A 14,883-nucleotide genomic window follows, 5' to 3' on the forward strand; every position below is an offset into this window, starting at 1 on the left:
AACATTGTATACCATGATGAAAATTAAAATTAAGAAAATTTTAGTTTAGCTAATACTATTTTTTATATCCATAAAATACTGAAAAATAGGTAATGCTCTTAAAAAGTAAATTTGAGCAATAAAGTAAATTTTTTTTTCTTGTAGGAAACAACATACCATTTATTTTTTAAGAAGAGTAGCTTTTTGAATTGAACCCTTGGGTCCTACAAGATGTATATAATACAGCATAGTTTGGAGAGTGTGTTTTTCCTTATCCTCCCTCCTCATCACCTAAAATATTAACATAGATAGGGATTTAGAATCAAGTTGTTATCTCTGCATTTTTCACTTGGTGATCATTATCATCCACTTGCGAGCTTGAAATCACAATTTCCTGTAGTTCTTCAGCTTGAATTCCTCATTCCCCACAAAGTAGGGCCTATGAGAGTAGGGCAGATTGGAAGGGGGCACTACTATGGGGAATGGGAGGTTGCATCAGAATACAAAAGCTGATGATAGGCACAGAAAAAGGTTAAGCCTGCTGCACAAAGGGCTACTATTTCCTCATCTTTTTTTTGCTTTTTAGCCTGATTCTTTTTTTTCCTTTTTTTTTATTGATTGTTCAAAACATTACATAGTTCTTGATATATCATATTTCACACTTTGATTCAAGTGGGTTATGAACTCCCATTTTTACCCCATATACAGATTGCAGAATCACATCAGTTACACTTCCACTGATTTACATATTGACATACTCATGTCTGTTGTATTCTGCTACCTTTCCTATCCTCTACTATCCCCCCTCCCCTCCTCTCCCCTCCCCACAATAAAGTAAATTTTAAGGTAGAGTTTTATAATATATTTTAAAATATTAGAGCAGGCCAGTTATTTCAGATTAAAATGTTGATTTTTCCTTAACAGACCTTCCTGATGTAAATGATAAACAAAGCCAAGCCATAAATGATCTCCTAGAAGCCATATATCCAAGCGTGGACAAGCGAGAATATATTATTAAGCTAGAACCCATAGAAACAAATCAGAATGCAGTGTTTCAATATATTTCAAGAACTGATAATTCTACTGAAGTCACAGAGTCAAGCAGTACTCCTGAACAAACTGAAGTTCAAATACAGGAAGCTAGCACTGAGCAATCTAAAACAGTACCAGTTACTGACACAGAGGAGGAAACTGTAGAGACCCCTCCTGTTGAGATTGTTGCAGATGAAGTTGTACCTACATCTGATGAACAACCCCAGGAATCACAGGCTGACTTGGAAACTTCTGACAATTCTGATTTTGGTCACCAGTTGATATGTTGTCTTTGTAGAAAAGAATTCAATTCTAGACGAGGTGTTCGCCGCCACATTCGAAAAGTGCACAAGAAAAAGATGGAAGAACTGAAAAAGTACATTGAAACACGAAAGAATCCAAACCAATCCTCTAAAGGACGCAGTAAGAATGTTCTAGTTTCATTAAGTAGGAGTTGTCCAGTATGTTGTAAATCATTTGCTACAAAAGCGAATGTAAGGAGGCATTTTGATGAAGTTCATAGAGGACTAAGGAGGGATTCAATTACTCCAGATATAGCAACAAAGCCCGGGCAACCTTTGTTCCTGGATTCTGTTTCTCCTAAAAAATCTTTTAAGACTCGAAAACAAAAGTCGTCTTCAAAGGCTGAATACAATTTAACTGCATGCAAATGCCTCCTTTGCAAGAGGAAATATAGTTCACAAATAATGCTTAAAAGACATATGCAAATTGTCCACAAGATAACTCTTTCGGGAACAAACTCTAAAAGAGAGAAAGGCCCTAATAATACTGCCAACAGTTCAGAAATAAAAGTTAAAGTTGAACCAGCAGATTCTGTAGAATCTTCACCCCCTTCCATTATCCATTCTCCACAGAATGAATTAAAGGGAACAAATCATTCAAATGAAAAAAAGAACACACCGGCAGCACAGAAAAATAAAGTTAAACAAGACGCTGAAAGCCCTAAATCAACTAGTCCCTCGGCTGCAGGTGGCCAGCAAAAAACTAGGAAACCAAAACTTTCAGCTGGCTTTGACTTTAAGCAGCTTTACTGTAAACTTTGTAAACGTCAGTTTACTTCCAAACAGAACTTGACTAAACACATCGAGTTGCACACAGACGGAAATAACATTTATGTTAAATTTTACAAGTGTCCTCTTTGCACTTACGAAACTCGTCGGAAACGTGATGTGATACGACACATAACTGTGGTTCATAAAAAGTCATCTCGATATCTTGGGAAAATAACAGCCAGTTTAGAGATCAGAGCTATAAAAAAGCCTATTGATTTTGTTCTAAATAAAGTGGCAAAAAGAGGCCCTTCGAGGGATGAAGCAAAACATAGTGATTCAAAACATGATGGCACTTCTAATTCTCCTAGTAAAAAATATGAAGTAGCTGACGTCGGTATTGAAGTAAAAGTCACAAAAAACTTTTCTCTTCACAGATGCAATAAGTGTGGAAAGGCATTTGCCAAAAAGACTTACCTTGAACATCATAAGAAAACTCATAAGGCAAATGCTTCCAATTCACCTGAAGGAAACAAAACCAAAGGCCGAAGTACAAGATCTAAGGCTCTTGTCTGGTGAGGAACAGTTACAGAGTTTTGCTTTTTTCCCCCCATCGAACTTAAAAAAAAAAAAAATCATTTGACCATAATTTATAGCTGGTTCCATTTTAACATGTATTTGCTTCCATATATACCTTATGGCAGTGGGAACTGCAAGAGTGATGTGCGTATTGCATTTACCTCTTCAGTGACCTTTATTCCAGTGTCTTGGGAACAAAAGTTTACTTCAGAACTTACCTTCCACAGGACAATGCAATGTAGTTATAGATAGATGGCACAGGGTCAGTGCTTTGCTTTTTAATGTTGTAAAATATACACATTTATTTTGACTTATGTTTACAATAGAAGTCTTCTGTTTAACTAACTTTGCACAGGTTTAATTTGATTCAGTGACTTAGTCTACTAATTAATGTAGGAAAGTTAAATATATTAGAATGCATTTATGAAGGTGAGAATTATAGGAAATAATCTTTTGAGGCACTGTAATTATTGTAAAAATTAATCTGTGACGGCTAAATAAAGTGCTGCACTCAGAAAAAAAAATCCCCAAATTGAATTTAGAATGATTAGCATTTATTATTTACTTAACCACAGTGCTTCCAGGCAAAGAGGGAAAGTTGGTAAACAAAAGTTTGGATATTTTTCCTTTTCCGTGGGAGTGCGTGTTAGTGAATGTTTTTTAGTTTTAATTCATAGAAAAAGATGATATTTAGGTTCATATTCTCTTTATTTTTCCCTTTCTGTTTAATAAACTTTTTGGTGATAATATTGACATAGTTCATTATTAAATAGGGATTTTTCTTTCTTTCTGTTTTTTTTTTTTTTTTTTTTTTTTGGTGGTGGTTATGCATTGCAAGAAAAGCAAAATCCCTGTTTGGAAGAAAGGAAAACATTACTTTTTAAAGAAGGTTTGGAACAAAAGTAGGTTTTAAAAATACAGTGTACAATAAGGACTAGACTTCCTATACTTGTTTTTTACAAGTCTGTATATTTTTATAGCTTACCTTCAATTACCTGTGTCCCTCATAATAAGGCATTTAATGTATTTAATAAATATTAAATTAGCTTCAGATATTAAATTCAGGTTCTAAAGCAAAATACTTAGTTTGAGTGCTGAGTAGGTTAAATTGTGGTTTGATTATCACATTTAAAAAAAAATGTGTGGAAAACTTGAGATGAAACCATCCTTTAGAAGTCATTTACTGTTGTGTAATTTTAAGACCAAAATTTTATTGGTAAACTCAAAAGTGTTCATTTATTCCCATTTCTCCTCAGATAACTTCAAGTGATGTACGAAAAGGTTTGGAGTTCATTTTTGTGGAAAGACTTTAAATTGGTGTTAGAACCACTTACGTCTTCACATGGTACTATGAGGAAAAAAACAAGAGAAAAACATTTTCATAAAATTTCAACTGTAATTCTGTTTTCTGACTAAAATAATAGCCATCTAACTACTTATTTCTAAGGCAATGCCTATTGCATCACTTTCAAGTAGCTATGACATTACATACCGTCATCACAGTCCATCAGCTAACCACCTTGACCTTGTGAATTTGGTCTACAGTTTCTACAAAAATGTTGCAAATTTTTGTTTTCCACATACTTTGTTGACTAAAGTGATCAACATCCTGAAAAAAACATTGGTTTTTAATTGACAGATTTTATATCTTAGTGATTTTAGTTTTGTTTCACTGTATTTGGCAATTTTTTTTTCTGGATTGTACAGATATGATTTTCTAGTAAGTGTATATTAGGAACAAAAGACAACTTAGTGTCAGCACATTATAAATATTTAGCCTACTAAATATTTGTAATCATTTTCACATCCATTTATTTCTAAATTGTTTTCTAGTACTTGAATGTTTGAAGTTTTATTCTAAAGTATATACTTCAGAAAGTTCCAGCTCATTTTCATGCATGGATCATCACATTTTTCATTTAAACATCTGAGGTTTTTATGAAAATTAAACATTCCCCTATTTAAATTTTATATAAAGCACTTTAATGATAGATGAAACCTTATTTTTCAGTTTCTATTTTTTTAAAGATCACACATTTACTAATGTTAATATGAAGGTAGTAAATAGCTTCCTGATGTTTTATGGATGCAGACAATCCATGCACAACCACTTCTATGATACTAGTTTATTTCTTTAAACATTGCTAAAAAGGAAGATGGGGATGTAAACCCTGATTTTTTTTCCTCCCAAGAAAAATTTAAAATGACCACTTTAGCTATTATTTGATTTCTACTGTAAAATTTAGAGAATAATGAATTCTTGTCCATTTTTGTAATCAAGATTTTAGAAAAAACAGAAGTACATCTATCTTTATGAAATTTTGGGCAGGTTTTTGTGTATCAATATTTTGTACTTTTTAGGGAATATTTTATTTTTTAGTAATTTGTGTCAAATTATAATTTTAAAGGGTACAGCAGAAAATATACCATGTTTTTATATAGGTTTACACCTGTACTTAGAAGGGACCCTGTCCACCAATATACTTTTTGTATAAAATTTTAAAATGTTGGAGATTCACAAGGTCATAATAAAATGCTCTATAGCTAGAAAAACATTTACCCTCTTAGTGCTTTGCACTAAAATATACTGTGAAAGGAAATTAGAAAGACTGTAATTGTTGCTGGAAATGTTCTATATTGAATGTACATGCAATTGTTGGAAAAATGTACTATATGTGATGAAAATAAACCAGACTCAAAGTTATTTCAGCTAAATGTGCTTCAACAAGGGTGCATTGGTTGAAACTTAAATGTTTTGTTATCAAATTTAAACTTTCAGTGACTATGAACAGCTACTTGAATTATATCTTGATAGTTTTATTTTTAAGAAGTAATGATTTCTTTTTAATTTAAAAACAGATTACTTTTCCACAGATGGAAAATTTTTATTTGTAGGTTTAACTTTAATGGCTCAGAGCATAATATATTTAGGGTAGGTGGTATTTCATTTATAAATCTTCTTCATTAGTTGCACATTATTAAACCTGTATGTTTTCCCTTTTGCAAGGTGTTATCTTTTATGCATTCCTACACATAAGACATATTCTAAAATATTTTCCAGACTTAAGTAGCAATAATCAGTAAAAAGAATTCTTAAAAGGCTTAGAATAGCTCTTTGCTGTTTGCATCTTCTCATTTCTGTATTAGCCTTTTCCACTCTACTAGTAAGTGTAGGGAAGGGAAAAAAATAGCCTGATGTTTCTGGTGGGGGTCAATTGCTGGAAGACTCTTAATCCACCTACCAGTTTCCATAGGACCATTCATAATATCTCTTCTCCTTAATAATTCACAACAGGACTTAAGGAGAAAATGAGGGTTCCAGGGACTGTTGAAAGATTTCATCTGGGTCATATAGAAAAAACAGCACTGTCAGGTCTTGTCTGAATTAGAAAGGCTTAGAGAGATTGGGAACATTTTATAGTAACCATGTTAATGGATCATGACAGATACACCCGAGGTTATGCTGGGACCAGTTTAGAAAGGTAAAACAAACAATTAGTATTCTTATTTCTTTCTGATAAAATTCATCCTCATTTTTTGTTATTATTTTGACTCTTGAGCTCTCTCATTTCAGAATTTCAGGTGTGAGGCTCTTGAGGACAAGAGGTCTAAGAAATTTCTGCCATAATCTTTTCTGCACATAGATGTGTAAAGGAAATGTTTGTGTGACTGCTTTGTTTTAGTGAGGAGTAATTAAGCATAGAAAGCACCATGAGAAACTGCTTATTTTATATTAAGATATGTCTCTGGCTGTAAATTATATCCACTGCTGTTACATCAATTAATACGTTTTCTGTAGAATTCATCTTATCTTCATAAGGAGGCTTTCCATTGTTAAGTGTTGTAGAAGAGAACAAATAATAACATGTATGTATAGTTTGTATTTCCTAAGTTTGAATAGTATAAATGAAAACTGGTTGAGGCCCAGCTAATAGTGGCAAAAGTTCATTAGAATTTGTGGATATCACTTGTTGAATCACTTTTGGTTCATGCATCTGTTTTCCCCTTCTCTAATACTTACTTGAAGAAAGAAAACTTTGAAAAAACATATAAATTACCTATCCTTAATTTTTTTAACTGAGTTTGGTACATATGAACCGAGTTTTTTGATTGAACACAAATTATTTTTTATTGCTGGAAAGTATATTCATTTTTTTTTCAGAGAAATAAACTTGGTGTAAGCTGTTCTACTCAGTTTGCTTTAAAACTATGGATGCAGTAGCAGAAAGTATTATGGTTTTGCTGTGGCTTAAAGTTATGGGTAGAGAAGGTGCTAAGGCAAAGATGTATGGAAGTAAGCACAAATGGATATCAATCACTGTTGTAAACTTGCAAAAGATCTTTTTGAATAGCATGACTACTGAGTTAGAAATGCTTCTAAAGTTTTAGAAATTATGTTTCTAGGCATCCTGTAGTGGCCCCAGGAAATAGTCTAGATCCTTATTTTGGAGTTATAGAAATTATTTTTCCAATGGAGTCCATGGTCTGCCCGGATTATGATTTAGTTATGGCATTTAGCTGTTCTGAAGACAATAGGGTATATGCAGCATGATATTGATTGTGCTCTTAGACAAAATCCTTCTGTACTCTATGATGTTCTTAACCGTCTCTCTGACTTTAAGAGCCAAAAGGACTATGCATCAGCAATCTTATAAGCAGATGTTAGTTTGGTTTCTTAGGCATTAGGCACATGGTAGAAATACAGAATAAAACCACATTTTACTTAAACTTACCTTATCTAGGCTTTCCCAGCTTTCCAAATTCATTTCTCTCCTCATAATTTATTTCTATAACCTTTTCCTTTGAGCTTCAGCTCTTATCTTGTCCTGTTCTCTTCTGTTTAATTAAAAGAGATTCTTGGTACTGAGATAGCTAAAATGTTTTTTGGAAGGAAGGTAAGAGCATGGAAAGTACAGCTCAGTTCCTCTTGAATCTTTGTTGCTCTACACTGGATTTGGGAGGAGGCATATTTTTAAGTGCTTTTATGTATTTTAATACTATTCCACCAGAAGTAGGGGTGTAGGAGTGTTTAACAAAGACCATAGATGTCTAGTTGGAAAAAAAGCCCAAAAGCTGGACATTTTGCTGTTTGTGCCAATTCAGAATAATTAATTTACTTGATTATGTGTTTTTCATATCGGGGACTGTCTTGATAATTTCATTCAGTGCCTAGTATATTTTCATGTATACCAGGCACTTTAAATAAATGTTTGATGATGGTATTAAATAGTAGCCTTTCCATTTCAAAATTATGCTGTCATATACTTTGAGATTTTGAGTCTTAATTTTTCATTATCCCAAAATTGATGGATCTTGTTTATTTTAGGACACACCACCACTACTAAGATGTGAGTTTATGAAAATAAAGATAATTCTTAGTAATAGCTGGTAAAAACACTTATGGAGTGTTTGTTGTATGCCAAGTTATCCACTCTTTACATGCACAATGCCCCTAATCCTACCAAAAGTCCTACAAAGTAAGACCTGTTTCTTCATTATCCTTATTTAATAGAAAGAAAATTAAAGCTTAGAGAAGTTCAGTGATGTACTCAGGCTTACATATCTAGTAGGAGAGTTGGTCTTAAATCTCACAACAAAGTCTGTGCCCTTAGAACAGCCTTACATTTGCACATTTAACTGATTGCAAAGAACATTCCGTATATTATTGGCAGCCTAATGTAATGATTGGGAACTAGATTAATTGGTGAAAATTTTGGATTCACAAATTTTTTTCATTGTGACTGAGGTTTACTCAGACATTCTGTGCCTTAGTGCTACCTCACCTATAAAACGGAGATAATATTCCCTATTTCAGGTTGATTTTGAGGATAAGATGAAAATTATTTGTAAAGCACTTAGAATAATGCCTGGCATGTTACAGTAAATGTTAGATGTTGTTATTATAAGTCACTGCTTAGCATGTTCAAATGTGGAATTTTATTATTACCTACTAAAATTTAGATGGAAAAATTTGTGCATTAGGACAGAGAACTTCATTGCACATCAGATTTTATCTGCAGCTTTTATGTTTCATTGGAATATTGAAGATGACCAACCGTGTTACTTGCTACTAAATTCTTAGTCAGGCATTAATAGTTTATCATTCTTAGAAATTTGTCTTGAAAAGGCATTAGGAAATTTTAAGCTTTGCTTTTATGACTTCTTCCCAGAATAAACCATCTGTCTCAAAATTCTCATTAGTATCTATCACCCAGATATTTTTGGTCATGTGGAAAATATTGACATGGGTCAAATTTTAATTGAAAAATGTTGCTGAAATATTTCAAAAGCAACTTGGAGATGTGTAGTACTATTTGAAAGAAAGCATTCAATTATGGCAAGAATAGATTCCTCAGGAGAGTACCATTTAGCTGAGTCAGAAATTTCTTTGGTGAATGTGTCATGAAGAGATAAAAAGAAATGGCATTCATCAAAAGCGCTACCTGTGGTAGTCATTAGTGGCAGTTCTCCAAATTTCAGCTAAGACCTTACTACTGTTAAATTATCTGCTGGGAGAGTTTCCCCATATACCCGACTGTTCTTGATCTTCCTTTTTAAAGGGTAAGGGGATGATTTTAGAATTTCTAGTCTTCTAGGACTAGTATAATTTACATTACCATAGAACCCTTGTCTCTAGGTTTAGATGAACCTTTATATTTTGAACTTCAGATCTGATGCTGGGGTTCCTACACCTGAATTGTGTGGCCTTTTATGTGGTTTTTTTTTTTTTTTTTGGTACTGGGGATTGAACTTAGGGGCACTAGACCACTAAGCCACATCCCCAGCCCTATTTTGTATCTTGTTTAGAGACAGAGTCTCAATGAGGTGCTTAATGCCTCACTTTTGCTTTGAACTTTCGATCCTCCTGCCTCAGCCTCCTGAACCAGGCTTTGTGTCTTTTTAATGGTTTAAGTGTTTCAGGTGTCTGAACATATTCCTGACACACAAGACATTGTAATGTTTAAATGATAGAAAGATGCAGTTGGAAAAACAGCTAAAGCAAAATAAGCCCCCCACCCCAAATACCTCAAAATCAAATAAGTTTAAAAACTCACCACACTTTGAATGCTTGAATAATAGTAACTTGCATCCTATTTGGGTGTCCTGCTATATATAATCTAGTAACACTTTGAATACAAGAGTATGTAATGATGTTATATCCAGATGAAAAATTTTTACATCAGAATGAACCTTAAGTGCATATAGTTTTTAGTACAATTTGGCTTTTGAATATTAAACTTTAATCCCTCTGTTTGTGGAATTATACTGAAAAAGAATTATCTCTAAGAAATAGAACTGAATCTTTTAGTCAGACTTTCTTTCTTGGCTTTGCAAACATGTTTTTAAAAAAACAATTCAGATTTCCTGAGTAAACAGATGCTTTTGGCATACCTGAACCTTAAAATACCTGCTAGTTGTGACAGATAGCTTTTATTTTGACTGGAAAGAAAAAGCAAGGACTACTTGTAAAGCTTTTATTTTGACTGGAAAGAAAAAGCAAGGACTACTTGTAAAGAAAAAATAGTGAAGCACTAGGAACACAATGTGAACAAGTGGTTGAAATACATGAAAAAAGACTTTTAGGGAAAGGATTTTTATGTAGTTTAATTTTTGACAGAGAAGTTGTGTTAGGAAGGTAAAAGCTTCATATAGGAGAGTCGTCATGTTATTTTAATGCCTTTTGCTTACTAGATACATTGAGTCCCTTGAGATGCAACCCATAGGGCATTTGCAGGTGTTGAATATTCGGAGCATTTTCCTTTGTATGGGCAGGTTTTGGGAAGCTAAGCCAAGCTAATGGACTCATAAAGATAAGCATGAACACATTTAGTGAAATTTATGAATGATTTTCAAGACTCAGATCCTCAAGTTACACTTTCTACAAAACATCTGCATGATTTTCCTATTTGTCCTTTCTTTGCCTGGCCATCTTGACTAGTCAGCTCTTGTTTCAGTGTGATTCTAAAAAGAACCAATTCACTTATTTGCCACAAAATGCCAACACAAACAGATGTATGCATACATAAGAGCAAGAAAAAAGGAGATGCTTTTGTTTTTCTGTAACTGCCCTAGATATCTTTTTAATCTTTAACTGTAAAATTATTATGACATAGATTGTTAATTTTTAAGGTTTAGGATACTGCTTTGAAGGCTCTTCCCTAGGTTTGACTGTGTTCAAACCACAGATGGCACAAAATGGAAGTTAGATCCACAATACTTGGATTGCCAGCCACCATCCATGTTGTCTAATGACAGGTGTGTGCATGTAAACCCTAAAATAAAAATATTGTGTTATTATGGTGGTTTTTTCTTTTTCTTTTGGTTATAAGCACAAATTTTTACTTGGTTTATAACTAGTAATGGGTTTGTTAGGAGGCTTTATGAGCAGAAATAGAAGTGGCCTGGCCTTATAAGAATAAAGGAGTAATTGTACAACTTGGCTTCACCATAGAGATTTGGGTTGCATTGACTTTTCCTAGTTTCTAGGTGTTACAGGAAAATTCAATGGCCTGAGTGTTACCCTCTTAGGGGCAGAAGTATTGCTTTTCTGTTGCTATTAGCCCTTTTTAGATTCTGCTTTTTCTTAAAACAATAACAGCAAACGAATAACTTCACTCATATCTTCTCAGTATGGTTATAACCACCTCATTGCTTTCTCCTACCTGCCTTCTCTGTGTCTTTGAGCTACTTTTTCTCTCCATATAGCTTGAGTTCCAACTCTTGTGAGGAAAAATTCTGGTTGGTTCAGGTAGTTAGATTGCCTAGTGGGCAGATCTCTTATGCCAGATCTCTTTGTAGGTTGCTGGCCAGTCTGTAGCCTGGCTGCTCTTAGGTCAGGTACTCTATGCTGGTCCTATCATTTGTGATCATAGTAGCAGAGTCAGTGGCATAAGACATGGCCCTAATCCCAGTAAAAAGAATCTTTTGGTGAGCACTTTTTAAAAGGGCAGTGCTAGAAGGTAATAAGCTTTCAACATATGTTCTTTTCTTCCTTTTGAAAGATGATAGAGTTAAAGGTGGCCTATGCTCTTGACAGTTATTTGAATGCAGAATCAAAAGTCCTTCCCATACAGAGAAAATGTGGGGAATATTCCTTTGATCTGCACCTGCAGTTCCTTTTCTGAACTGCTTGGTGTCATTTTCATCTTTGGCTTTGTAGATTCATAGGCAGCCTGAAGTTTTCAGAGAGAGAGCAATTATATTTTCTGAAGCAACATATTAGGCCATTCTGGCAGTTGTTGCTATTTTCCAAATATGCTGCACAGTTTGCCTTGGTAATTTAGTAAATCCTCCGAAGTATTGTTTCTGCTTTTCTACTTGCATTTGGGCTTAGTCTCCATTTGTAGCTATATAAACTGACATTTATTCCTCCAAAATAGACACTGTAAAGTGTCCATCATAAACCTGGAAACATTCTATTCTTTTTGGGGAAAAGAATCAGTGGTTAAAGCATAGATTTTTAAGTCATGCAGACCTGAGTTCAAGTCCTGGTTCCTGTACTTACTAGCTATGTAGTTTGGGCAAGTAACTTTTTGCTTGTCTGTAAAATGATGGCATTAGAAACTATAGGTAGATTTGTTGCAAAATTTATCAAAGTTGTATATAATATATTTAGCATAATGCTTCATTCAAATAAGAACTCAACAAATATTACTGTCGTAGTGATCACTGAAATTGTATCAATTTGCTGCTGAAATATTTTCCAACACTTAGTTTCTGGTTATCTTGCTTTACCATTTCATGTTCGTTGCCTCCTTCTTGATATTAATCCAACTGTTTAATGAAAAGTCAGATGTAACATCTGGATAAAGCCAAGATACACAGCAGTTTATTAAGTTAAAGCATATCATTATTTTATGGACCTTTCATCTGTGCTGTAGTTTCATGCCATTTTTGGTGGCAGTAGCTTTTAATTGTCCAAGAATTTGTTTACCTTTTTGATATTTTTTTATTTCCTTGTGATTGGTGTCTTATTGAACAATACATCATTTTGAGTAGAGAAACTCAGGGAGGGTGGGTGGGTGGGTTGGTTGGTTGGTTCCTGCCTTCATTTGTTTCTTCCTCCCTCCATCCTCCTCTTCCCTCTCTGCTTGCATCTTTCCTTCCCTCCCTCCTTCCTGCCTCCCCTTCCTCTTTTTTTTTCTTTTTTGGTAAGCATCAGGCTGTGGATATATGAATGTATTTTGAGTTTTCAAGCAAATTATGTCTTATGTACCAATTCTTTGCAGTATACCTGGCACATAACAGGTGCTAAGAGAATATTGAAGGAATAAAGAAGGAAGGCCAGAACATTACTTCCATTATCTTCAGGTCTATCAGTAGTCTATAGTCTGTCTTTACTTTTACTTCTTTTCCCATTACTTCATCTTCTAATATGTGAGTTCCTCTTCATTTCTGTTACTCATGGCCTCCATCACCTTCCTCCTTTGTGTGCACCTCCTAGCTTCTGCCATTGTTACTAGTTCAAGCTCATGAACTTGCCATAACAAGTTCAAGCTCATGGCAGTGCTCTTTGTACAAGGCTCTGTTGGCTCCGCTTGAAATGTCCCTTGTATCACTCACCCTTACTCTCTCAGCACTCATTTCTTCCCTGTCTCCAAGGCAGGAGTAGATGTGCCTTCAGTGTACTCATCTCACTCTTGACCATATTAATCCATAATTAATATGGGTATGCATTTAGTGATTTTGGGGTAATTCTTTTTATGATTTACCTTTGTGTCTGACTAATACAATGCTCTCTACAGTGCATCTCACCTTCTTGGGAAACCAAACCTATCTCTCCTACCAAATTTGTTACTCCCTTTCTTTTCCCTATCTCGATTATTCTTACCCTTATCTTCCCAATTACTTAAGCTGTTAGAATACTGGCAAATACTTTATTTCCCTCACACTCTACCCAATCAATGATCAGTATCTATCCATCCTGCCTCTGAATGTTGTTCACATTTGGATCCTCCTTGCCATCTCCACCTTTAGTTGGTTTAGTGTGGATTTTTATCTCTTACTTTCACTGTTGTAATAGTTTCTTAACTCTGCTCTTTCCTAATATTTCTTCCATGCTACTGCCAGAACAATCTTCCTAAACCACAGATCTGTTATTATGTCCTCATCGCTTGAGTAATTTATCATCCTTCAAGCCTCAGCTTAAATGTCACTCCTAAATAAAATTAATTTAAACTATGTCTCATCTGTAGTTCTGTGTCATCTTTTTCTTGTCATCTAATGTAATTTGTAAGTATATTTATATTTATGCATTAATTTGTTTGATGTCTGTCTTCCCACTGAAAAGATTTATGTAAGGGTCTGTGGTGATTGTGTAGACCCAGTGCCTAGCACAATGCTTGGAACATAGTAATGCCTAAAACCTATTTGTTAAGTGAGTGGACAGATGATAACTTATCAGCTCAGGCAAAAAAGATAGGATTACACAGCTGTAAAAGAGTCCTAGATTTTCCTTCATTCCCGTAGACCTTGGTCCGTAGGTCTAGCCTTTCTAAAATAGTAGTGGCCTTTCCTTCTGACTTTTGAATTTATTCCCCTAAGGATGAGAATCAACAATTATGTTACCCCGACACTTACACTTTAGTGAAGACACTGTGTACCCTTTCTAACCAGAAGATGGAACCTGGTTTGATCTTGATTCAGTTTAAATCAGTTTTAATGTCACCCATCTCATGGGAACAATTTGCATTTCAGGAGTTTCAATCAAGTAATAGATCACTAGACCTTTTTTCTGTGTAAATATTATTTCTGTGTATTTCCTCCAGAAAGCTTTTTGGAAAGGTGGCTCTTAAGCTGGGGTATAAAATAATTGTAGGAATTGTGCACTGCTTGATGTGAGAGACCTCTTATTATGTGGGGTGTTCAATGTGTAGTGTCTTGTTTATTGAAGATCTTGGGAGATAATCCGTTTAAATTGATATTTCAGGTGACAGCAGCTTCCCCTCAAATTCAAAGCTTAAAAACTATACTGTTGAATGGGGAATTTTCCAAAAGATACACTTTCCTTCTTTATAAACTGAATTAATTTATCCAGAGTCATCAAAAATAGGTTAGATTTGAAATGTATGGAAATGAATAAATACTAATCAATGCATGCATTAGTTCATTGCTAAAGTTAATTGGCCTTTTACATTTCTTTATCTTTCATTTACCCATTTATTCATCCATTTACACTTAAGCAATTATTTTATGCCAAGGTCTATACCGAGTATTTGGGATTTGAAGAAAAATAAGACCTGGCCACTCTTAAGAAGTGTTTAAACTTTTTTTATGACTTTCA

The 14,883-nt window shown here is 34.2% G+C and overlaps 1 protein-coding gene across 6 annotated transcripts in view; it reads left to right on the forward strand.

Moving 5' to 3' along the window:
* Znf800 (zinc finger protein 800) overlaps positions 1–14,883 on the forward strand; it is a 47,998-nt gene that overhangs the window by 15,220 nt on the left and 17,895 nt on the right. For 3 of the 6 annotated variants that reach the window (XM_078040282.1, XM_078040283.1, XM_078040281.1), the window contains exon 5: positions 904–2,596. In XM_078040282.1, the coding sequence (XP_077896408.1) occupies positions 904–2,596 (1,693 nt within the window). Of the gene's footprint in view, positions 1–903; positions 2,597–3,856; positions 5,305–14,883 lie in introns of those variants that run through there. The other 3 variants (XM_005319405.5, XM_078040285.1, XM_078040284.1) reach the window with 3 other exon arrangements.

This window comes from Ictidomys tridecemlineatus, chromosome 2, assembly GCF_052094955.1.
Source record: "Ictidomys tridecemlineatus isolate mIctTri1 chromosome 2, mIctTri1.hap1, whole genome shotgun sequence".
In the NCBI taxonomy this organism is placed as follows: Eukaryota; Metazoa; Chordata; class Mammalia; order Rodentia; family Sciuridae; genus Ictidomys; species Ictidomys tridecemlineatus.